General features: G+C 44.6%; 1 protein-coding gene across 7 annotated transcripts in view; it reads right to left on the bottom strand.

Moving 5' to 3' along the window:
* Nucleotides 1–23,566, bottom strand: part of TACC2 (transforming acidic coiled-coil containing protein 2) — a 226,270-nt gene that overhangs the window by 176,569 nt on the left and 26,135 nt on the right. For all 7 annotated transcript variants that reach the window (XM_030569225.1, XM_030569228.1, XM_030569226.1 and 4 more), the window contains exons 2-4: nucleotides 23,192–23,274; nucleotides 21,651–21,710; nucleotides 3,981–4,171 (exon numbers count right to left, since the gene is read on the bottom strand). In XM_030569225.1, the coding sequence (XP_030425085.1) occupies nucleotides 3,981–4,171; nucleotides 21,651–21,710; nucleotides 23,192–23,224 (284 nt within the window). In that variant the 5' untranslated portion in view covers nucleotides 23,225–23,274. The remainder of the gene's footprint in view (nucleotides 1–3,980; nucleotides 4,172–21,650; nucleotides 21,711–23,191; nucleotides 23,275–23,566) is intronic.

The following is a 23,566-nucleotide window of genomic DNA, read 5'->3' as shown; positions in this document are numbered from 1 at the left end:
CATTCGGGGGAGGTATTTTTTTCACAAAAGTTTTGTCATTCAGGTTCCAGTGTAGACAAAGCCTTACTTCTGAGGCTATGTCCACACTACACAGCTTTCAGCGATGCAGCTGTGCTGCTACAGCCATGCAACTAAAAGGCGCACAGAGTAGTCACTGTTTGTCAACAGGAGAGAGCTCTCCCGCTGACAAAAAAAAACCCCTAATGAGCGGTGTTAGCATTGTGTGCAGGAGCACTGTTCGTACCCACACTTTTCATCGGCAAAACTTTTGTCTTTCAGGGTGGTGGTTTTTTAACATTTCTGAACAACAAAAGTTTTGTCTTTCACTTGCCAGTGGAGACAAAGCCTTAATGTCTGTGCTTGTGAGAGTTTAAATCCAGCTTGCTGCATGACAATAGTGATTTGTTTTGTGCTCATTCTCAATTTGTATCATTACTTAAAAGAAGAAAGAGATGAGCAAAATATCTTGGATAGTTTGGGGCAGTACAGTAACTCCTCCCTTAACTTTGTAGTTATGTTCCTGAACAATGAGACTAAGTGAAACAATGTTAAGCGAATCCAACTTCCCCATAAGAATTAATGTAAATGGGGGGGCTAGGTTCCAGGGAATTTTTTTTTAACCAGACAAAAGACTATATACATATACACACACACACACACATAGACAGTATAAGTTTTAAACAAAGAATTTAATATTATACACAGGAATGATGATTGTGAAGCTTAGTTGAGGTGGTGAAGTCAGAGGGTGGAAGAGGGTGGATTATTTTCCAGGGAATGCCTTACTGCTAAATGACGAACTAGCACTGGGCTCAGCCCACGCTGTTAATGTAGCCTTACACTCTACAAGGCAGCACAAATGGAGGGAGGGGAGGCAGCATGGCAGACAGAGACAGAGTGACACACCCTCTGTGTGTATGTGAGAGAGAGACGCACATTGCCCCTTTAAGTATGCTGACCTCACTCTAAGTACATTGCCTTTTTAAGCAGATCAGCAAGTTGAGACAGCAAGTTTCCTCCATCCCGAGCCCTGTTATTCCCCCCCAACGCTACAGAGATGGGGTAAGTGGGGAGCAGGAACAGGAGGGAGGGGGACACCCTGACATTAGCAAGCAGGAGGCTCCCGGGAGCAGCTCCTGGGCAAAGGGCAGGAGCAGCACATGGCAGTTGGGGGAAGGACAGCTGAACTGCCAGCAATTGACAGCTTGCCAAGCACCTGCTGCACAGGGAACTTAGGGGAGCCGGGGAGCTGATGGGGGGCTGCCAGTCTAGCTGGTTCCAAGCCCCCACCAGCTAGCTGCAATGGGCTGCTCTTTCTGCAAGCAATGGACAATGCAGGTGGCTGCCAAACAACATTATAAGGGAGCACTGCACAACTTTAAACAATCACGTTCTCTAATTGATCAGCAATGTAACAATAAAACAACATTAATGGGGATGACTTTAAGAGAGGAGTTACTGTATTCTTTTTACAGCATTGGATTATTTTATTTGGCTCTTGCTGAGTCAGGAACCAGTTTTGAGAAATTTGTGTTTGTAAGGGAATTCCTGTTAAAACATATTTGCTACTACCTGACTTTTGTATAGTAACTCCAATTCACAGTCACCTTACTAATGTAATTACATGTTATAAGATATACTGATTACATTAAGAGGAATTTTTGTCAGTTTTCATTATTTCTGCAAGACTCTTTAAAATTAAATTGAATTTGCCTCGGTATTATAATAAACAGCAAAAGGGCCAAGTTCTCATAGGCTCTCGAAACAGAGATAATAGCTCCCAGAATGAGTATACTAATACACTACAAAAGCACCGTAAAGCACCGTATTCTGGGTGAGATCAACTGACTTACAGCTCCCTCCCATATAGTGATTCTGCTATGGTCTGTCAATATCGACCTGTTGTCTTTTGTGTTATACTTAGACGGTAAGCTCTTTTTGTTCTGTGTTTGTACAGGACCTAGTACAGTGGAGTCTTGGTCCATGACTGAGGTCTCCTAGGTGCTACAAGATTACAAATAAATAATGATAATAAATAAATAATAATAATAATAATAATAATAGTAATAGCCAGGGGGCTGTGAGCAGGGCATGGCAGCCCCATATGTATAGCCACAGAACTAAATTGGTTGCTCCACCTGACTATCCATGATGTATGTTGCAGAGGACCCACAGAGCAGCCTCTCTCTAAATCTTTCTCAGTTCAGACAGCCAACTAGTGTTTTGTCAAAAAACATGCTGCATGTTTGTTAGGAATTTGGAAGTGGTTACATTGATAACACTGACTGTAAAAAGAATGAAAATATAATGTAATAAATATGAAAATAATTATTTTTATTTCTAACGTTTAATGATAATCATTGTTTCCAGTGTTTTGTTGTGTCATCTCACGCACCACCTTTTAAAACAATTTTTACATTAAAAATGTAAAAAAGCTACTGAGAGAGAGAGAAGGAAGCTATTGTTGGTGGGGAAAGAGGAAAATCTATGTGCTGTGACAAAGTTCTTCCTCTGCGCTTATTGGCAGATTTTCTCACCTCAGTGATCTTCCCCACAGTCTGGATCAAATCCTCCTGTGTCTGATCAGGAGTTGGGAGGAACCCAGGCCCACCCTCTACTCTGGGTTCCAGCCCAGGGCCCTGTGGATTGCAGCTGTCTATAGTGCCTCTTGTAACAGCTACAACTCCCTGGGCTGCTTCCCCATGGCCTCCTCCAAACACCTTCTTTATCCTCACCACAGGACTTTCCTCCTGGTGTCTGATAACGCTTGTACTTCTTAGTCCTCCAGCACCACACTCTCTCACTCTCAGCTCTTTGTGTCTCTTACCCAGCTCCTCACACTGCACTTCCTCTCCTCTGGCTTCTCCTCATCTGACTGGCTGAGCTCTTTTTTAAACCCAGGTGCCCTGATTAGCCTGCCTTGATTGGCTGCAGTGATCTGATCAGCCTGTCTCCCTTAATTGGTTCTAGCAGCTTCCTAATTACTCTAGTGCAGCCCCTGCTCTGGTCACTCAGGGAACAGAAAACTACTCATCCAGTGACCAATATATTTGCCCTCTACCAGACTCCTGCACCCCACTGGCCTGGGTCTGTCACAGTGCATATTATAGGATGTAATTACTGCTCAAGAAGGATGCACTCAAATGGTGGCTACTTTATCTTATTGAAGAAGTTTCCATGTAAATATAATTGCAAAAATCCTACCCTCACACCAGTAAATCCCTGCCACTCCTTGTGAATGATAGATATCGTTTGCATCCTGAGTCATGCTTATGATTTGGAAAGAATGCAACCCTGTTGAAATCATGCTGGCATTAAATAGTCTGCCCATTGTAACAGCTGAAAACGTTACTAACATCAGAAAGTAGAATTCAAATTCTCCTTACATGGTATCAGTGTCTCAGGGGAAAGCAGTCTCCCTGTGTTATTTAATGAAGTCCAGATTCTGTTACCCTCTGCCATCCTTAATCACACCACATAGTACTTAACTCCTTGAGCAGTCCATTGACTCCACTGTGATTATTTAGAGAGTAAAGTACTACTCTATGTGAGTAAGGATGGCAGAATCTAGCCCTAAATTATGGCCTTTCTAAAACCTGTATTATACACATACCAGTGCACTTAGCCGTATTTTAGCACCTAAAAGACTTTCTCAGTATTTTTGTGTCCCAAGAAAGGTTTTATTAGCATGAACAAAGAGCAAAAGAGATTTAGGTGAATAGTTATTATGGCAGCTAAAGAGTACTAATTTACAATGATGTATTTAAAAAAGAAAGCTAATTTTAGTTAATGTTAATATCCTTTGCTTTTTGATGTGCTATTTTGAAGATCATCTTATTGTCTATGAGTAAGACAGATTTTAAATATGGATTGCCCACTAACTTAGTCTAGCAACAACACACACCCGATCTCTCAAATAACAGAGCTTAGTGTTACATTCTGAATATTGACAATATGAAGAAAGAAAGTCCATTTCCTACCTTGTAGCTCTTGTGGTTAATGGTGAGACATTATCAGGCAGTGGTGGAGCAGCAGTAGTTGCAGGTAGAAGATTCAAGACGTCTTGACCACCGGATCTGTCTGTACTCTTCTTTTCCTGCTTTTTCTTTTTTATATCTTGCCCATTACCAGGTGGTTGGCCTGGTTCCGGAGCCAGGGCTGAGGAAATATTCTGAAACATTAAGGAAAAGGGTCAAGTAAGTAACTCATAATATAATCTAGAGTACAGAAGATTTTGTAGACCATTATCTAGCTTCCATCATTTTGTTCCATCCACTGACAAAACTTTTGAGTAGGGTACCTGTGATGGAACTCAGAGATTCTATCCTTAAGCCATTTGCTTATCCTAACTATATATTGAACAGAGGGAAATCGCTGAGTCAAAAATAAATACAGGAAAAAGAGCAGAGATGGAAGAATGCAACAACTGTTTTCAAGCCTGAAACTGCTCAAGGCATTTACTGCCCCAACGAGGTATTCATCTGCTCTTTCTCAAGCCCAGCAAATGCTTCCTTGTGCTAAGAGCATTTACAAGGACCAGAAAGAAGGATGGAAACAAGTTATAACTTATTTATTCATAAAGGTGACAAACAATTTGCAAAATAATAATAATAATAAATCAACGTGAATCAGCCTAGGACCCAAAGCAAGATAGTCAGAGCCAGATTTCAAATTCTCTCCCATATTACAAGGGTATTCAAATCCAAGGTTTGGCATTCAATTACTGAAGTTAACAAAATAAAACAAAAAAAGGAAGGCCTGATTCTCCCCTGCCGGGTACCTTGTGCAATCATTCACACCCACACAAAGTGGGTATGCAATGTCATTCTGACTTGGTAATGTTATACCCACTTTTCACAGGTGTAAATGGACGGCAGAGGAGAAACTGGCCCAGAGCATGAGCAGGCTCAATTCAGGACTCGGCAGGCCAAGCATGCAGCTTTGTTGGCAGCACAAGAGATCATATCAATATAGCATGAATTTTTATTTTCAGTAGCTTTCCATAAGCCCAATACAGTCTCCCCACCCACATTCCTACAAATGGAAAAGGTTTCAGAAATTTCAACATATTAGTTTCCTGGCTGACAAATCTGTATTTCAATTCACAAGAGAAGCTGTCCTAAGGATTAGTTTCCGCATGGAGGCTGCCACCCTCCCAGCTGAAGCTCAGTCTAAGGCAGTGGTTTCCAAACTTGTTCTGCTGCTTGTGCAGGGAAAGCCCCTGGCGGGCCGGGCCAGTTTGTGTACCTGCCGCGTCTGCAGGTTCGGCTGATCGCGGCTCCCAGTGGCTGTGGGAAGTGGTGTGGGCAGAGGGATGTGGTGGCCGCACTTCCCGCTGCCTCCACTAGCCTGGAGCGGCAAACCGCAGCCACTGGGAGCCGCGATCGGCCGAACCTGCGGATGCGGCAGGCACACAAACCAACCTGGTCTGCCAGGGGCTTTCCCTGCACAAGCAGCAGAACAAGTTTGGGAACCTCTGCTCTAAGGATATGTCTACAGTGCTTCTAGGAGCAAGCCTCCCAGCTTGGGTTGATGGACTTGTGGTAGTGGGGCTTGGGCAAATGTGCTAAAAATACCTGTGTAGACATTGCAGCTGGGGCTGAAGCTCTCAAGCCTGAGGGGTGGGGGTAGAGGTGGGCTTGAGAGCCCAAGCTTCAGCCCGAGTTGCAAGGTCATAGCAACATCTACACACATTTATTTACAAGAACCTCCACAAATATTGTCAAATTGGGTGCATTCCTAGATGGCACTATGATGTTATCTGTTCAGAGTCAAATTCTGCCTGGCCCTTACTCAGTTAAGGGAGGGTGCAAAAAGCCTTCCTACACCTTGCACCATCCATGCAAAGGCCACCAAAGGCAATGAGCAGAGAGGACATGGGGCCATTTTTCTGGACCTGCTACTCACTATGGGGTCAGTAGATCTGGCTGGCTGCATAAGATAGAGGGAGGAGAGGTAAGTTGAATCCCCAAAAGTGGTACATAGGCAGGTACGCATCTTTTAAGCACCAAGATGCTCTGGGAGGAACTACCTCCCCAAGGCAAAATGCTTCTTGATGAGCCCCCTGGGATGGTGCAGCCCAAAGTGCCCAATTCTGAATCAGCAACCACTGATTATAAACCCCTGCATCTGCGTGGAATCCCATGGGTATACAAGACTGATTCCTCGTTCTGGGTTTCTGTATTTGTATTTTCTTCATTGACAAATGAAATTGATAAATTTTAACTACAGAAAGATTTTGCATATGAAACCACATTTCTTTCCATGTTAACATGCTGTGCTGTCATGCCAACACAGACTTTTCACGTTAATACTCTGTGCTGTCACAGCAACACAAACTTTTCAGGGTCAGAGCAGAGAGCCAGAGACACCCAGTGGCCAAAAAAAAAAAAAAAAAAAAAAAAAATTGTGCGTGTAAGAAGCAACTGAAAAGAAGAAGTAAACATTCAGGACATACTAAAAGCATAAAGGAAAGAAAGAATAGTCAACATCCTTTGGGCTCAGTGCAAAACTGATAAACTTGCACATCATCTTCCTATCCCTAGAGGGAAAGTACACAGTTTTGTTTACAAAAGAGTGCTGTGGGGCTCATCTTTGTCACAACCCTTTCAGTCGGGATAAACTGATGGCTCTAGGTTGTTTATTGTGTGTATGGACATCCAGCTTGTAGGGTTTTCATCTGTCTGGTTATGTATATGGCTTCTATCACTACAGTATCTGAGTAGTTCCCAAGATTTAAAAAGAAAATCTCTTTCTACCAACAAAAGTGCATATACTTACGTGCATGTGTGTGTAAAGAATTCATGGAGAGAAAGGAATATTGAAGAAATGTGTTTTCCATTTAATTCTGGAAGTTGTGACCTCTGTCTTCATCTCATCTCTTGCAGAAGCAAGTTCTATAGCCTAGGTCCTGCCCACCTGAATGAACCACACTCATGAACCTTTCCTCTGCTGGTTGACAGTTTCATAGTTCCAGTGGAACATAATCTTGCACAACAGTTATGGTCATGGAAGGAAAGGAGCTCTCAGAGAGCCAGGGCTAATCTCTTGGAGATCTTTGCACCATTATTCTAAAGTCAGTCCTTGAACTGGACTTAATTAAATGGGAAAGCAGTGCAGAGAGTAGAGTACCAGGGTAATATGCTTACAGCAGGCTGTGCTGTTAAGCAAATAAATTGCTGTGTTTTGTACTAGCTGTAGGTTTTTTCAATGTCTATGGGTTTGCTTCTAGATATGATGAGTTGCAATAATCAAAACGTGGTCACAAATCGGATGGAGCGTAATCTTCTGGCCACTCACAGATGGATGTGGGTTTTTTTTGCTGCCACAACTATTTGGGCCTCCAGTAGCACAGAGGAACATAAAAGAACCCCAAGGGAATAGATCAATCTAATAATTGCTGTGCAGATGCTTTCAATAGTTTGGAGTGTTACCATAGGTGTGTGCAGCACATTTCATTAGGGTGTGCACTCAAGGAATTTTTTTTTTTAAAGACGAACATTCAGTCATAAAGGACATTATTTTTATTCATCAAACAAACTAAAGAAATTAAAACTTAACTAAACTTTACTTAAAAAATGAGACACAGTTCTTAACTGAGGAATCGGAGGTATTTGCACTACTATCAGCACATTCATTATAGTTCAGTTTGTCGCTCCTTTTCTTATCTTAACAATGAACCGATCCATATTTTAAAATTAAAACGGAGTATCATATGATTGAATTAAAAACGTAAAGCCATGGTCTTGCTATTTCAGTAGAGTACATGTGAGAAAGATTACAAACATTGTAGACACTGCACTAGGCACGCCTGACGCGCTCACCTATATAGGTCAAATAATTTTCTATAATAGTAGTTGGAGGGGGAGGACCAATGGTAATGCGGCGCCGCAGTAGTGGGGATGCATGCTGCAGGGTTTCCCAGAGGATTCAGGGAGCCTGGGGTCTTCGGCGGCGGGTCCCGGGGCAGAAGGACCCCCTGCCACCGAATTGTCACTGAAGACCCGCCCTGGGACCCACCGCCAAAGTGCTGGACCCGCCGCGGGTCTTCAGGGCACTTCGGCAGTGGGTCCCAGGGCAGAAGGACCCCCCGTCACGGGTCTTCTGGGCATTTCCGCGGTGGGTCTTGGAGTGGAAGGACCCCCCGCCGCCGAATTGCTGATGACGACCCAAAGCGGAAGAAGCTCCAGGGGCCCGGGCTCCGTGAGAGTTTTCCAGGACCCCCAGAGCGAGTGAAGGACCCCGCTCCAGGGGCCATGAAAAACTCTCATGGGGGCCCCTGCGGGGCCTGGGGTCTGGGGCAAATTTCCCCTCTTGCCCCTCCCTCTGGGCGGCCGTGGCACGCTGCGAGTGAATCTGGGCTTTCTATACATTTCTACAACATCTATATTATGCAGTTCAGCGCTTGTTGCATAATACAACAATCCACACTTTAAAACTAAAAGAGTGTGTCATGCGATTAAATTAAAATGCAAAGCCCCTTTTTAGTTTTTACTTTTGAGACATTGAGGCAGGGGTGGGCAAATTTTTTGGGCCAAGGGCCACATTGGGATGGGGAAATTGTATGCAGGGCCGGGGCAGGGGTTTGGGTGCGGGAGGGAGTGCGGGGTGTGGGAGGGGGTGTGGTGTGGAGGAACGGGCTCAGGGCAAGGGATTGGGGCAGAGGAGGGGTGCGGAGCGTAGGCATGGGGCTCAGGGAAGGGGGTTGAAGTGAGACGTGCAGGCAGCGGGCTTAGGGCAGGGAGTTGGGGTGCAGGAGGGGTGCAGGGTGCAGGCAGGGGGCTCAGGGCAGGGAGTTGGGGTGCAGGAGGAGTGCAGGGGAGGGGAGTTGGGGTGAGAGGTGCAGGCAGAGGGCTTAATGGCAAGGAGTTGGGGTGCAGGAGGAGTGCGGCAGGGGGCTCAGGACAGGGAGTTGGGGTCCAGGAGGGGTCCAGGGTACAGGAAGGGGGCTCAGGGCAGGGGGTTGGGGTGCAGGAGCGGTGCGAGGTACAAGCAGAGGGCTCAGGCAGGGAGTTGGGGGGTAGGGTGCTGGAGGGGTTCAGGCTCCAGGCCGGCGCCGCTTACCTAAATAGCTCGGGGTGGCAGCGGAGTGCTCCCTGGCTGCCTGCCCTGGCCCCACAATGTGCCGCTCACCACATCCCTGCACAGCTCCTGGCGGGGGAAGGCATAGGGCTCGGCGCGTTGCCCTTGCCACGCCTCATAGTACCTCCCCCGAAGCTCCCATTGGCCACGGTTCCCCGTTCCCAGCCAATGGGACCTGCGGGGGCGGTGCCTGGAGCAATGCACAGAACCTCTGTGCCCCATCGGGGATCCAGGGATGTGGTGCCAGGTACTTCTGCAGCACCACGAGGGGGGCAAGTCCCACGGGCCAGGTCCAAAGCCCTGAGGGGCCGGATTTGGGCCATAGTTTTCCCACCCTTTCATTAGGGTGTGCCTGGACATGCTCATGCCTATGGAGAGGAAGCTTGTTCTTCTAAGTACTTTCCTCTTCTTCTAACATCACCTTAATGTTTCCTTGGATCAATTTTAGTCAATTGCTTTAATCAAGGTGCTGACTTCAGCTAAGAAAGCAGGGAGACTATTCTCTCTGTGTATAATGTAGATAGATATGGCTGTTGTCTGCTGGCCTTAAAACCTGTGTCGTCTCCCCAGATCTCCCAATGCCTTCATATCAATGTTGACCAGGATGGAAGAGAGAACTGAGGCAATTGATATTCCACAGTTGTGGGTACTGGATGTGGAGAAACAGTTGCTCACAATGACCATCCAGGTTAAATTTGAGACATATCAGAATGCTAAATCAGGAAGCTGAGGTTACTTAAAAAGTTATTCAATTGTACTAGTGCTTTGGTACATGGACCATGTCTCCCTGTGTGTTTGTATAGCACCTTGCACAATGGGGCCTTATTCTGATTAAGCCTTTTGGCTCACCTTACAAATCATGAATACCAACAGTCTATGCAGATGGACCACCTGTAGCTTTCAGCACCACATTTTCAGGCTCCGGGAGGTTGAGAGGAATGCAGTGACGAATTAAGGCATTAACTCACTGCGGTCCTGATATCTACTTCTCCTTCCTAATTAATCTCTTTCACAAGAGCTCTTTAACTCACAGGTCTCTTTCAAATTACAAATCCTGGTGTCCTACTGACCTGAAGTCATCCCACTTTCAATGCCACAGGGTAATGGGGGATGTCTCCTACATACAAAGCTGTTTATCAAAACTGTTTCCTATATGTAAGGGGACTGTTATCCCCTAACTAGCGTTCAGTGGGGGTGTTTTGGTTGCTAGCTCTCAGCACTAAAGGGGAGGGATCGATGGCAAATCAGGACCCTGAGACTGACAGTCCCCAGGAACAATGGTGAGAGGCCAATGCTCCAGGTCAGCCTGATTGACAGGGTGGGCAGGCTAATCAAAGAGACAGAAGGCCAGGGTGGATCCCGTTCTCCGTGTGAGCTGAAATCGCCTGGGTCAGACAGAGTGAGGCCGAGCTAAGGCGAGAGTAGGGGCCCAAGCTAAGCTGCTGGGAGCAGAGCTGCAACCCAAAAAGCCAGAGCACAGCCCAGAGAGAGCAGACCTGCCCTGGGAGGAGAGCTGCAGCAACCAGAGCCAGACGGTCAGACAAGCAGCCCAGGAAGCAGGTGAAAGCTGAGAGAGAGACACAGAAGCAGCCTGCAGAGCAGACCTGTCCTGGGAGCAGAGCTGTAGCAACTGGAGCCAGGGAGGACAGAGAAGCAGCCCAGGGAGCTGAAGGCAGAGCAGCAGCAGCAGCTGTGCTGAGGCAGTGTGGAGCTGGGGCTAGAGCAGTCCGGAGCTGGGTGTGGTGAGCAGCTGGGGAGAGCGAGGGGGACCCTGGGCAGTGGGCCCAGCACAGGGAGATGTCTCAGCCAAGAGGCTCTGCAGGCCAGACTTGGAGGGGGATCATAACCCTGACAAAGCAGGGGTGATACAGGGGAGAAGGGTCCTGCCACCCAGAGCCTGAGAGAGTGTGGCCACCACCAGAGCAACTATGTGACCCGCAGCGTCCCTGCAGCACAGCCAGGGCCTGAGAAGGAGGCCTGGGACCTACAAGGAACAGACTGTGAAGTGCCCTGATGTCCAGAGACACTGTTTGTGATGGTCCCTGCCACAGAGCAGGGTGATGTCTTTTCCTTTCACCTTTCCCATTTTTCCTTATTCTTTTTTAAAATTAATTGTTAATTAAATAACTTATATTTGCTTTAAACTGTATGATGTGATCAGTGGGTCAGGGAGGTGCGCAGTGCAAAGAGAGTACCCCGGAGTGGGGACACCCTAGCCCCTGTCCTGGGTGACCACAGCAGAGTTGGGGGTTGAGCCTCCCAGGAATCCTGGTCCCAGCCTTGTTGGGGTTACGACGACTCTGCCAGACGGGAGAGTGGAAGGGGAGTCCTCAAGGGCAAGGAGGTCTCTGGGTAAAGGAAGTGGTAGCGAGGACTCAGATCCTTTCGCTAGCCCACTTCACCGGGGTAGTGCAGAAGCCAGGAAAGTTCCCCACAATAGCGGGACCATTCCCCCACTTACATATAGAAACAACTTACGTTCTCTAAATTTACACTCAAAGCCAATGAATCCTGAAAGTAGCATGATTAACCTGAAGTTAATAAATAGGGTTGACCTGATTATAGTATTGAAAAAAATTCTTAGTCATCAGCATGTCAGATAGCAAAATTATCAAAGTATCATCAACAAAACACGTAATACTAGTAGTAAATATTCCTGATGAAAAACAATGTTGATATCCATGTTACGCATTTGCAGCATCACAACCTGATTCTTCCAGACCCTGTATGGTGTCACATAGCACTGTTGTGTACATCCAATTTTTCTAGAAAATCTGTTGCTTCTCAGAACACTTTGGGAACAGAATAATTTTGGCAGATGTATATATTTGCTCAATGGTACTGAGCAGTTTGAATGCAAATCTCATTCTTGCCCTCACGTTCCCACACTGGCAAGTGTCTGGACTCTCATCAATGACAGGAAAATAAAAAACACTTCTCATCTAGTTAGGCAAGAACACGTAGCCAGGCAACTAAAATTTCAAGATCTAATATTCAATATCTAACAGGGCCTATTATGAGGATCTGAAAAAAATATAACAATCAAGGTGTAGGTCTTTAAAAGGCAATGCTCCCTTTTTGGTTTAAGTGATCAAGAATTGCATTTTAAAGTAGATTTGTGTTAACAGATTTCTAGTTCACTGTTACTTTTCCCTCATAAAAGAATATGCACCTTGTGAGTCTATGCTGAGCAGCAGAGAAACAAAATTCGACTGTTTTGTCAATTTGTTCAGAATTCAATCACAAAGATATGCAAACAAATTGCTGTACTAGATATTTTCCACAATACATTCTTATTAAGGTAGAAAGTTACAGGCCCAGATTCCACCATAAATAGAGCTCATTACACAAAATGTACAGTTAGAGAGCTGACACTAAAAGAAAGCACACATGAAATTGTTTGACCTCTTGAAATCTCTGAAGTGATTTGACACTGAAATTTCCACAGAAACATTTAACCAGTCAGTGGAGCATGACATTTTCTTTATTTTTATTCAATGATCACTGATGAGACAATTTTAAAAATAGTTTTTAACCCATTACATCAGAAAGAAGTTACAGTTAAGAGATACTGACATATCAGAAGAAACAGCAAATATCTCAATAGTGCATTTTTCTTTAAGCCTGTATTATACTTAAGGGAGTAAAAGTATTTCTTCTGGAAAAGGAAATATAATAGGGACTGTATTTAATCCTTGCAAAAGGACAGATCTTTCATGAAAGCACAAGGCAAATGTACAAAGATCAGCTTTCAGTATCCCAATAATTTTCTTCTGGTGCAGTCTGTTTGATCAGGGGCTAAAGAGACCCATGATTTACAAGAATAGTCTATTATTAAATGATTTTAGAAGCCAAGAGATTTAAATGATCCAGTAAAATTCACTGTTATACTATGGCAAACATTATTGAATCAAAAAGTTACTTTAATACAACATTGGATTCTATGCACAACATGGTTTCCTGAACACTCATTGAATCTCCCAGTCTGATTTAAAGCCCTAGCAACAGCATTAGCTGCTGCCATGGTATTGCATTACAAAATTCCAAGAGGTCTGACAGTTTCTCCAACAGATCAGTACACTCTTGATAAGGCACCACTAAAACGATTGTTTTAAAAGTAGGAATTTGTACTTAAACACAAGGGATGGGTGGGCATTATTTTTTTTTTCTTTGAATGAATGAAATTGCTTTCTTTTAAATCTTCCTCTATGATACATTCTTACATTAAACACACATCCTTTTATGGAGTTGTTGAAACATGCCATAGTTCTGACTGTAGTTGAAAGTAACCTTTGAAGAGTTACACTAAGTTTCCATTTCTAATAGCTCCTTGTGTTTATTGGGAAAGGGAAAAAGAGATGGAACAAAGCTTCGTTCTTAATCAGTAAACCAGATCTTACCTTTTATTTTCTGCATATCTTCCATTGCTCTTTTCTAACGTGAACTATGAACTATTTCTTAGATTGGTTTAAAAGTTTGTCTATTAGAATCATCAGTTCATTCACTCCAAGTCAACAACTTCCTCTGTAAGTAGCTTATGGTGAACAATCTGACTGCAGGTGAATGCTGGGAAGTGGACCAAAGGTCATCCCCATGGTGTTAGGAATCAGATTTCAGAAACTACTGCCAAGCTGACCAAATAGGGAGAGTAACACATGTTAACTGTTAAAGACAGCAGGCCACACGTCTTTTCAGCCAAATGGTTTGCACATGTGTGACTTAGCAGGCTATTATCAAGTGAAAAAAATGTGTACATGATACTTTGCGGCCAGTACACTGCTCATTATACTGCCCTGAACTGATTGCAGAAAAGGGTAGTGGAAAGTTTGTTCATCCAAAACTCAGAATAGTAGAGCACTCGTCAGTATTCTCGTTATACTTACAAATTAAATCAAATTCTTAAAACTGTAGCAGAGCTCTTGTGAAAAGAGCTGGCTGCTATTCACAGTGCATCCAAATACACAAAGTGGGATACTGCCACTTGCTTGAAATGCTAATCTAATACCCTAACAGCTATTAGGCAGGAATGCCTGTGCCTGTGCCTGTGCCTGTGCACGCGCGCGCGTGTGTGTGTGTGTGTGTGTGTGTGTGTGTGTGTGTGTGTGTATTAACGTTCCATCTACACTATAAAACTGGCCTGAAAGAAGTTACTAGAGGGATTCTTGAAAAAGATTTCTGGTAACATAGTTGTGTTGATCATGTAGATGGGAAATCACTATGGCTGTTGATTAACCATAGTTAATACACACTATGAATTAATTGCAATTAAAAAAATTAATCATGATTAAACACATCGTTAAACAATAGAATATCTACTGAAATATATTAAATATTTTGGCTGTTCTTCTACATTTTTAAATATATTGATTTCAATTACAAAACAGAATACGAAGTGTACAGTGCTCACTTTATATTATTTGTATTACAGATATTTGCACTGTAAAAATGATAAAAGAAATAGAATTTTTCAATTCACCTCATACAAGTACCATAGTGCAATCTCTATCATGAAAGCGCATGCTTTTTTTTGTTACATAACTGCACTCAAAGACAAAACAATGTAAAACTTTAGGGCCTACAAGTCCACTCAGTCTGACTTTTTGTTCAGCCAACCGCTCAGACAAACAAGTTTGTTTACATTTGCAGGAGATAATGCCACCTGCTTCTTGTTTACAATGTCACCTGAAAGTCAGAACAGGTGTTCACCTAGCACTGTTGTAGCCAGCATTGCAAGATATTTAAGTGCCAGATGCGCTAAAGATTCATGCTTCAACTACCATTCCAGAGGCCATGCATCCATGCTGATGATGGGGGTTCTGCTTGATAACGATCCAGAGCAGAGTGAACTGACACATGTTCATTTTCATCATCTGAGTCAGATGCCACCAGCAGAAGGTTGATTTTCTTTTTTGGTGGTTTGGGTCCTGTAGCTTCTGCATTTAAGACTTCTGAAAGCATGCTCCACATCCCATCCTGATCAGCTTTTGGAAGGCACTTCAGATTCTTAAATCTTGAGTTGAGCGCTGTAGTTATCTTTAGAAATCTTGCATTGGTACATACTTTGTGTTTTGTCAAATGTGCAGCGAAAGTATTCTTAAAATGAACAACATGTGCTGAATCATCACCCAAGACTACTATAACATGAAATATGGGGCAGAATGCAGGTAAAAGTGTTCTTAAAAAGACTTGCTGGAACATCCAAGACTGTTATCACATGAAATATATGGCAGAATGCAGGTAAAACACAGAACAGGAGACATACAATTCTCCCCCAAGGAGTTCAATCACAAATTTAATGAACTCTTTTTTTTTTTTTTAACGAGCGTCATCAGCATGGAAGCATGTCCTCTGCAATGGTGGCCAAAGCATGAAGGGGCATATGAATGTTTAGCATATCTGACTCATAAATACCTTGCAATGTTGCTACAAAAGTGCCATGCGCACATCTGTTCTCACTTTCAGGATAGAGATTGCACTATGGTACTTGTATGAGGTGAGTAGAAAAATACTATTTTATTTTTACAGTGCAAATATTTATAATAAATAAATATAAAGTGAGCACTGTACACTTTGTATTCTGTGTTGTAATTGAAATCAATAAATTTGAAAATGTGGAAAATATCCAAAAATATTTATATAAATAGTATTCTATTATTGTTTAACAGCGTGATTAATCGTGATTAGTTTTTTTAATCACTTGACCGCCCTAGAAATCACTTGGTGAAAACGGTGGTAGAGAATTGTTTGAGCAGAGCTCCTTGCAAGGTCAGGTCCATTATTTGCATTTTTGTCCCATACTTGTTGGCAAGGTCATTTTACTTTACTGCAATCTCCTCTGTCAGGTAAATGGTATTTTTAGTATTGAGTTCTTTGGTGTTGTCAGTGCCTCAGAAGAGATTTTATTGTGCTGTGTGATTTTGCAATAACCAATGGAGCAGTGGCAGGTATAGCCTCCCGTGTCGATGGGTGAACTCCTCCTCCTGCAGCAGCATCCTTCGCTGCAGCACCATAACCTTAATCTTAGCCCAGCATAAAGGGGAAGGCCCAAGAACTCACCCAGCAGCAGCAGCTCCTGTCCCATCGGAGAGGGTTCGGCAACCTACTCAGGGTACTGCAGCCCTGTGACCAGGCCAAACCAGAGCAGCACTGCAACTCCATGAGCCAGTTTGCAACACCCAGAGTAGGGAACCAAGCCCACCTCACACGTGGGGTGAGTGCAGGGTGGGCTCATTCTCCAACACACACACCCAGGCCTCCTCTCTGCACCAGTCTGAGGGTAGGGTTGCGGGGTGGGGGGTAGAGAGTGCTGCTGCAAGTGGTCAGTGCCTCCAGGTCACAACTTCTGGAGCAAGGAGAAGCACATTGGGAAACTTTTAGTGCACCTCAGCAGAGTCCACATGGCCAGTAAGTGCCCACTAGAACACAAACCCCCAATGGTGTGCACTAACACACCGTGAAGATAAGCCTCTAGTGAACACAGAAGTTGCTGCTTGACAGAGCTCTAACATGAGAAGTTCTCTACCAACACTGCAAAGGCAGTGGCAGCTTTCTGGGGACAGGGATCTTTTTGTTCTGTCTGTGGCCCAAGTACAATGGCCTTGGTCCTTGTCTAGGGCTCACAGGCATTATGGTAATGCAAATACGCTAATAAAAATAAATAATAAATAATAACATCAACTCAAACTTCATATCAATGTGTCTTAAAAGGAACCTTGTGGGGACAACTTCTGTGGGTAAAGTAATTCAGCTTTCACAATCTTTCAGTCTTTAGCCTCCCTGCTGAGGGTGATAATTATCATAGAGGTTTTTCCCTACCATTTTATAATTGACACTAACAGGACAAAGTTTAAGCAACTGTGATAACAAGAAAGCAAAAGCAATTTTAAAAATCTGCTCAGAGACTTTTATTTTATAACCTTACAGTAGCATGTTATTTTCATCCTTTTGAGTAATACGTTAGAAATCTCTAACTGCGCATGTAAAAAATAACTTAAAAAATGCTGTGCTTCCATACTTAGCCATTGTCTTAATCTCACTATCATGCACCATATTTCTTTTTCCTTTCAGAAAAAGCAATGGCAGTCTGAACCCAAAGGTTGCACTCCTTGCACTGTTGGTTTCTATGACCTTTCTGTGCTACTGAGGAGTCTGAACTATTTATCCCCAGAACAGGTGCAGCATAGGCAGTGGCAACGTGAGCTTCTTCACAGCAACCCACCAGTGTGCTTCAGCCCTGACCTGCATGAACGTATATAGCAGATGCTTAATTTCACTTTGGGACAAATGCGTTACAGTTACAGAACTGCTTTCACATTTCTGGTAAATGCTTTTGTTTTTCACCTGCCTATGTGATCTACATCACTTGGTTGTTGTGCAGCTGTCTGTCGCCCATTGGAAATTCTGGAAAATGCTGGGCTTCTTGGACCTTGTGTTATGTATGACAACAGAAAACAGCAAGTCTGACTTCATATAGGGTTGCCAGGCGTCTGATTTTCAACCGGAAACTGCTAATCTGGCTCTTTTGGCTAAAGCAGGCTCCCTGCCTGCCCTGGCTCCGTGCCACTCCCGGAAGTGGTCAGCATGTCCCTGTGTCCCCTAGGCTCAGATGCAATCAGGAAAGTTCTGCATGCTGCCCCCGCCCTGAGCACCGCTTCCGCAGCTCCAGTTGTCCAGGAACTGCGGCCAATGAGCATTGCGGGCATGGTGCCTGCAGCCTTGGGGAGCGCGCAGAGCTACCTCGCCCCACCATGTAGGGACCGGACATGTCGGCTGCTTCCAGGAACAGTGCGGAGCCAAGGCAGGCAGGGAGCCTGCCTTGGTCCCACTGCACTGATGACCAGGAGTCACCTGAGGTAAGTGCCACCAGGCAGAAGCCCGCATCCAGTGATGAGCTGCCAAAATCTTAACAACGGCTTCCCTATAAAAGGTTCTGATTTAAGGAATGTGACACAGTTTGTATTTTTTGTATCTTTCTCCATAAGAACTGGCAATGCATTGAGTCATTGGGAGTCATACTTAACAATAAAAAATATGTCCGTATTTTCCCAGGAGGAATTTTTAAAATTTTAAAAATTCCTCCTGGATGGTGACTTAAGAATCAAAAAGCCTGACGTGTCTGGGAAAATACAGATGTATGTTAACTCTATCTAAAGTTATTTTTTAAAAAGATGGGCCTGAACTAGAAATGAGTTCTGTTTCACATGTGTGGGTCCATGCCACTCCCTAGGGGTGTGCTAGGGTGACCAGATGTCCTGATTTTACAGGGACAGTCCCAATTTCTGGGTCTTTTTGTTAGACAGGCTCTTATTACTCCCAACCCCCATCCCGATTTTTCACATTTACTATCTGATCACCCTAGAGTCTGCACATGTGTGGGTCCCAACTGCTCTCTGCCCCCCTCATTGAAGCAGGTGTGCAGGGTTACTGCCCTGGGAACTGCAGGGCACCAGTGGATGTGGGGCCAGCTGCAGACAGGGGTGTGGGGCAGGGCTAGCTGGAGGCAGGGGATGCAGGACTGGCTGCAGGAAAGGCAGGGAGTGCAGAGCTGACTGGAGACAGAGGGGTTTGGGGCTAGCTGGATTTGGGCAGCGGGGGTTGGCTGGAGACAGGGCAGGGGGTGTGGCAAGCGGTGTAGCGGGCTGGCTGCGGGCAGGGGGTGTGGGGTGGGGTGTGGACAGGGCAGGGGGTGTGGCAGAGGCTGGCTGCGGACAGTGGGTGCAGGGCTGGCTGGAGACAGGGGCTGGCTGCGGGCAGGATGGCGGGTACTCATGGGGAGAGTGGCTCGGAGCAGCCCAAGCAGCAGGACGCGGTCCAGGCCCAGCAGAGCAGCCAGGGACCCACTAGGCAGCAGCGGAAGCCCCAGGGCCAGGGGAGCAGCAGCAGCAACAGGGCCCATGCCCAGGGCCAGGCGGTGGCCCACATGGCTCCCGCAGCACCCCCGGCGGCTGGAGAAGGAATTACATCACTTCCCGGCTGGAGTCCATCAAAGCTGCAGCGCCCCTCGCAGGGAAGCGGGTTAACAACCGGTTCTAAAACTGCTTCAAAATTTAACAACTGGTTCGTGCAAACTGGTGCGTACTGGCTCCAGCTCACCACTGCCCACACTCCAAACTCCCTGCCCTAGGTCGGAACCCCCCTTCTGCACCCTAACTCCTTCCCAGACCTCGCACCGCAACCCCCTGCTCCAGGTTGGAACCCCCTTCCACACCCAAACTCTCTCCCGGAGCCTGCATCCCAACCCCCTCCTACACCCCAACCCTCTGCCCCACTCAAAACCCCTCGGCCCCATCCCAGAACCCTCTTCTATACCCCAAACCCACTCCAGAGCCGGCACCCCCAGCCACAGCTCTCACTCCCTCCCTCCCTCCAACTCCCTGCCCCAGCCTGGTGAAAGTGAGTGAGGTTGGGGGACAGCGAGCAACGGAGGGACAGGTATGGAATGAGCAGGGGCGGGACCTCAGAGAAGGGGTGGGACAAGGCAAGAGTGTTTGGTTTTGTGCAATTAGAAAGCTGGCAACCCTAGTGACAGTGGCTGTGTTTTTAAATGCGTAATGGGAAGCACAGTGACTGGGCTCTCCTGGAGCACCAGAAGTCATTGTGCCTTGCGCAGCTTTCCCCTTTGGAAAGGGTGACTCTGCAGTTGCAGCTACGTGTAGTGTACTGAAAACTGTGTTAAAATCCCAAGCTATCACTTTAAGTGTGAAGGGTTTCCTGGTCCTGATTGCGTAACACTGACAGATCCCAGTGGTCAGTGGCTGGGATCTCTGGAGCTTAACATATGAGCATCTACAGGGGTCAGCAACCTTTCAGAACTAGTGTGCCGAGTCTTCATTTATTCACAATTTAAGGTTGTGTGTGCCATTAATACATTTTAACGTTTTTAGAAGGTCTCTTTCTATAAGTCTATAATATATAACTAAACTATTGTTGTATGTAAAGTAAATAAGGTTTTCAAAATGTGTAAGAAGCTTCATTTAAAATTAAATTAAAATGCAGAGCCCCCTGGACTGGTGGCCAGGACCTGGGCAGTGTGAGTGCCACTGAAAATCAGCTCGCGCGCTGCCTTCGGCACGCATGCCATAGGGAGCCTGTTCTGGTCTACAGCATGAGCTACAAGACGTGTCTCTCTTAGCAAGGCTGTAAAAGACTCATCAATCTCTAGTGCCATACCAAACAGGCATGGGTTACACTTGCAGGCTAGGGGACTCTATAGGGAAGGATGCCATCTGTACCTACAACAGTCAGGGTATGTCTACACAGCAATTAAAAATACTGCGGCTGGCCTGTGCCAGCTGACTTGAGCTCGCAGGGCTTGTGCCAAGCCTCACAAGCCCAAGCCAGCTGGCATGGGCCAGCCACAGGTTTTTAATTGCAGTGTAGACATATCCTCTGTCTACAGCCAGACAAAAGGTCTGGTGGGATGAGGTGTGCCTGTGTTTTATCGAGAGGCCTGCTCTCTCACTCTCTCCCTCTCCCTCCCTCCCTCCTTCCTTCCTTGTGGATTGTTGTTCTGAATTTTAAGAAATAAAATGGTGTTACGCTGCAACCTTCCAGCAAGAGTATTTTATGTTTTTATTTAACTTCTCTGTGTGCATGTTGTGAACATAACACTAATAAGGGCTGGATCTTAATTGCACAATCTGGGCCAAAATTTTTGTTGTCACTAACTCTCCTTGAATTTAACAACACAATTTCCCCTTCATTTGAACTGTTGCTTTTCAAAGGAAACGTGACTTTAAAATCCCTGTATTTCTAACTCAGTGGAAGCCAAATATGCTATGCCACCAACATGAATAATTTTCTGAAAGTAACTTTTTCCCTGTTTCTAGGATGACCAGAGGATGGGGAGTGGGAATGGGGTTGTTAAAATCACACAGCAGCTGAGAACTCATGCACTGCCAGAACCAACTCGAATCTCAAAAATGCCAACTTCAGTTCTAAATCTAGAACTTTCTGTTTTACTTTCTGTTTATTACCATCACTTGTTGTGTGTTTTTTGAATGTAGATTTGTATACTCTCTTGAGCAGGACAGTCTTTTACTCCTTTTTTCTGAAGCTCCTAGCTCAGTCTTGGGTGCTCAGAATTAATAAACAGACCTTCTAACTTTTAAGTCAGTGCTAAATTTAGTGTATAGTCTCCCATCTCTGATTCCATGGTTGTACATTTTATTCATGACACAGCTCAGTGCTGGACTTTTGGGATGTTGCTACTTGATAAATATATCAACACTACATGTGAATTGGTATGGGCTCCATCAACAAAATTAATTTCTCCATCTTAATTAATAAAAAAGTGGAAGGAAAGCTGGCATGCAATAACATACTAGCATTGGACATTTCTCTAATAGCATAGAATGTTACTGAACAACTAAACACATGTTCAAAAGAAACCAGATTTTGATTTATTTTTTTTTGACAACCTGCTGAAAACAAATACATGGCTCTTACTAAATTTGCAGTCAGCGTCAAGAAAAGAAAAGCCAAAAGGTCATGCATGTCAAACAAACAGCCACAACTTATGTTAAAATGCTGAAACACAAACCATGCAAATCATTTTCATTGTCTAATACCTGCTGTGTTCCTTCGTTGGGTGGTATTAGGATGACTTTATTTGTGCCAGCAACTTCTGACTAGAAACAAATATAGTTAAACATTTATTAACTGAAACGTTAGTTTTGATCACTGGATAAGCAAAACATGTGAGTTCAATCCTTGAGGGGGTCATTTGGGGATTGGTTCTGCTTTGAGCAGAGGGTTGGACTAGATGGTCTCCTGAGGTCCCTTCCAACCCTAATAACCTATGATAACCTATGATAACATAACAAATCTTTTCAATGGATGCTTTGCAGATTTCAGTGATTCCTCCCATTCTAATTACCTGTAATTTTCTCTATCTAATAGTGCATTTTCTGTTAATGGAGACCCAGAAAATAACTTGGGCTTGTATCCTTTTGTTTTTGTTTTTAAGTCACAATGTTTCGAATTGTTTAGGCCAGATCTGGCATCTGTCCTGCCTGCTCAGTACCACTCCAGCTGCACATGGCAGGTGGAAAGCTCACTTGGCCAGTCAGTAGGTGATATCCCAAGGACAGAGATGTACGGCAATAAAGCTAAAAGCTTTCGGGGCTTGGGCTGCAGGGCTATAAAATTGCAGGATAGGGCTAGAGCCAGATTCTGGGACCTGCCCTGCTTGCAGGGTCTCAGAGCCTAGGCTCCAGCCCAAGCCTGAACATCTACACTGAAGTTTTATAGCCCTTCAGCCTGAGCCCTGTGAGCCCAAGTCAGCTGACCCAGACCAGGTGCCAGTCTTTTACTGCAGTGTAGACATATAGAGTCAGCGTAATCAAACACTGGAATAGATTGCCTAGGGAAGTTGTGGAATCTCCATCTCTGGAGGTATTTCAGAGTAGGTTAGATAAATGTCTATTAGGGATGGTCTAGACAGTATTTGGTCCTGCCATGAGGGCAGGGGACTGGACTCAATGACCTCTCGAGGTCCCTTCCAGTCCTAGAGTCTATGAGTCTATGAATCATTCCCAGCCCCAGCGTAAGGGAGAAATGCGGCATGGTCAGAGAGCTGTTGTGTTCCGGTGATCTCTAGCTCCTGGAGCAAGGGCCAATCACAACTTTTACTCACATGTAATTAATGGGCCAAATTGCATCTGCAACTCACTATTAGCAGCCCTTGGAGTTAGAGCCAATGTAACTAGCCATATATTTAGCAAAGGGAAAGATTACAGGTACTTTTCACTGCTGTGATTTAAAAAATAAAATGTTTGAAGGATAAACACATCTGTAAATTTATCAGACAAATAATTCAAGATCACCTTCCACCAAAATTAAATACTAGAGGACTCTTGTGCTGAGCAAGGTATAAATGCCTGGATCAACTCATGTAAACTAGACAGTTGTCTTGAAAGAAGAGGAAACTAATATAATATTTTATTGTTTAAGGCCCAGATTCAGCCCTCAGTAGCATTCATTAAACTCCTTGGACTTACATGGGTATAACTGAGCAGAATTTAACACACTAAACAGCAGTTCTCTGAAAAGACTTGCTTTAAGATAGGCAGTAAGGACAAGGGGGGAAGGAAAGTTTTATCACACCCACCTGATTTTCTGTGCGGCTGTTTTCATTCCCCATTGTGATGCAAGAGATCCAGTATCACACAATAATTAGGTTAAGCCAGATAACTAAAAGAAATGAAAAACTGTAAACCTTCATTGTATAACCAAGTGATTTGAAACTTTGCTTCCTCATCCTTCTTTCTCCTAAAATTAAGGCTCATAAGAATCTTCATCTCAAACACATCATGAGAAAATAGCTTTCTAAGGGTTCCTTCTGTGATGCTCCTCCCTGATCTCTTCTTCAACATTGTTTTTGCTGAAGCTGGCAGGCTCTCCTTTAAATACAATTTTGTTGCTATGTTTCTCAGTTACCACAAGCACTGTGTATATCATCTGAGTGGCAAGGGATTTTCTTTGC

Source organism: Gopherus evgoodei, chromosome 7, assembly GCF_007399415.2.
Source record: "Gopherus evgoodei ecotype Sinaloan lineage chromosome 7, rGopEvg1_v1.p, whole genome shotgun sequence".
NCBI classification, from domain to species: Eukaryota; Metazoa; Chordata; order Testudines; family Testudinidae; genus Gopherus; species Gopherus evgoodei.
The sequence above is the reverse complement of the archived record's forward strand: the minus strand, read 5'-3'. Positions and strand labels throughout refer to the sequence as shown.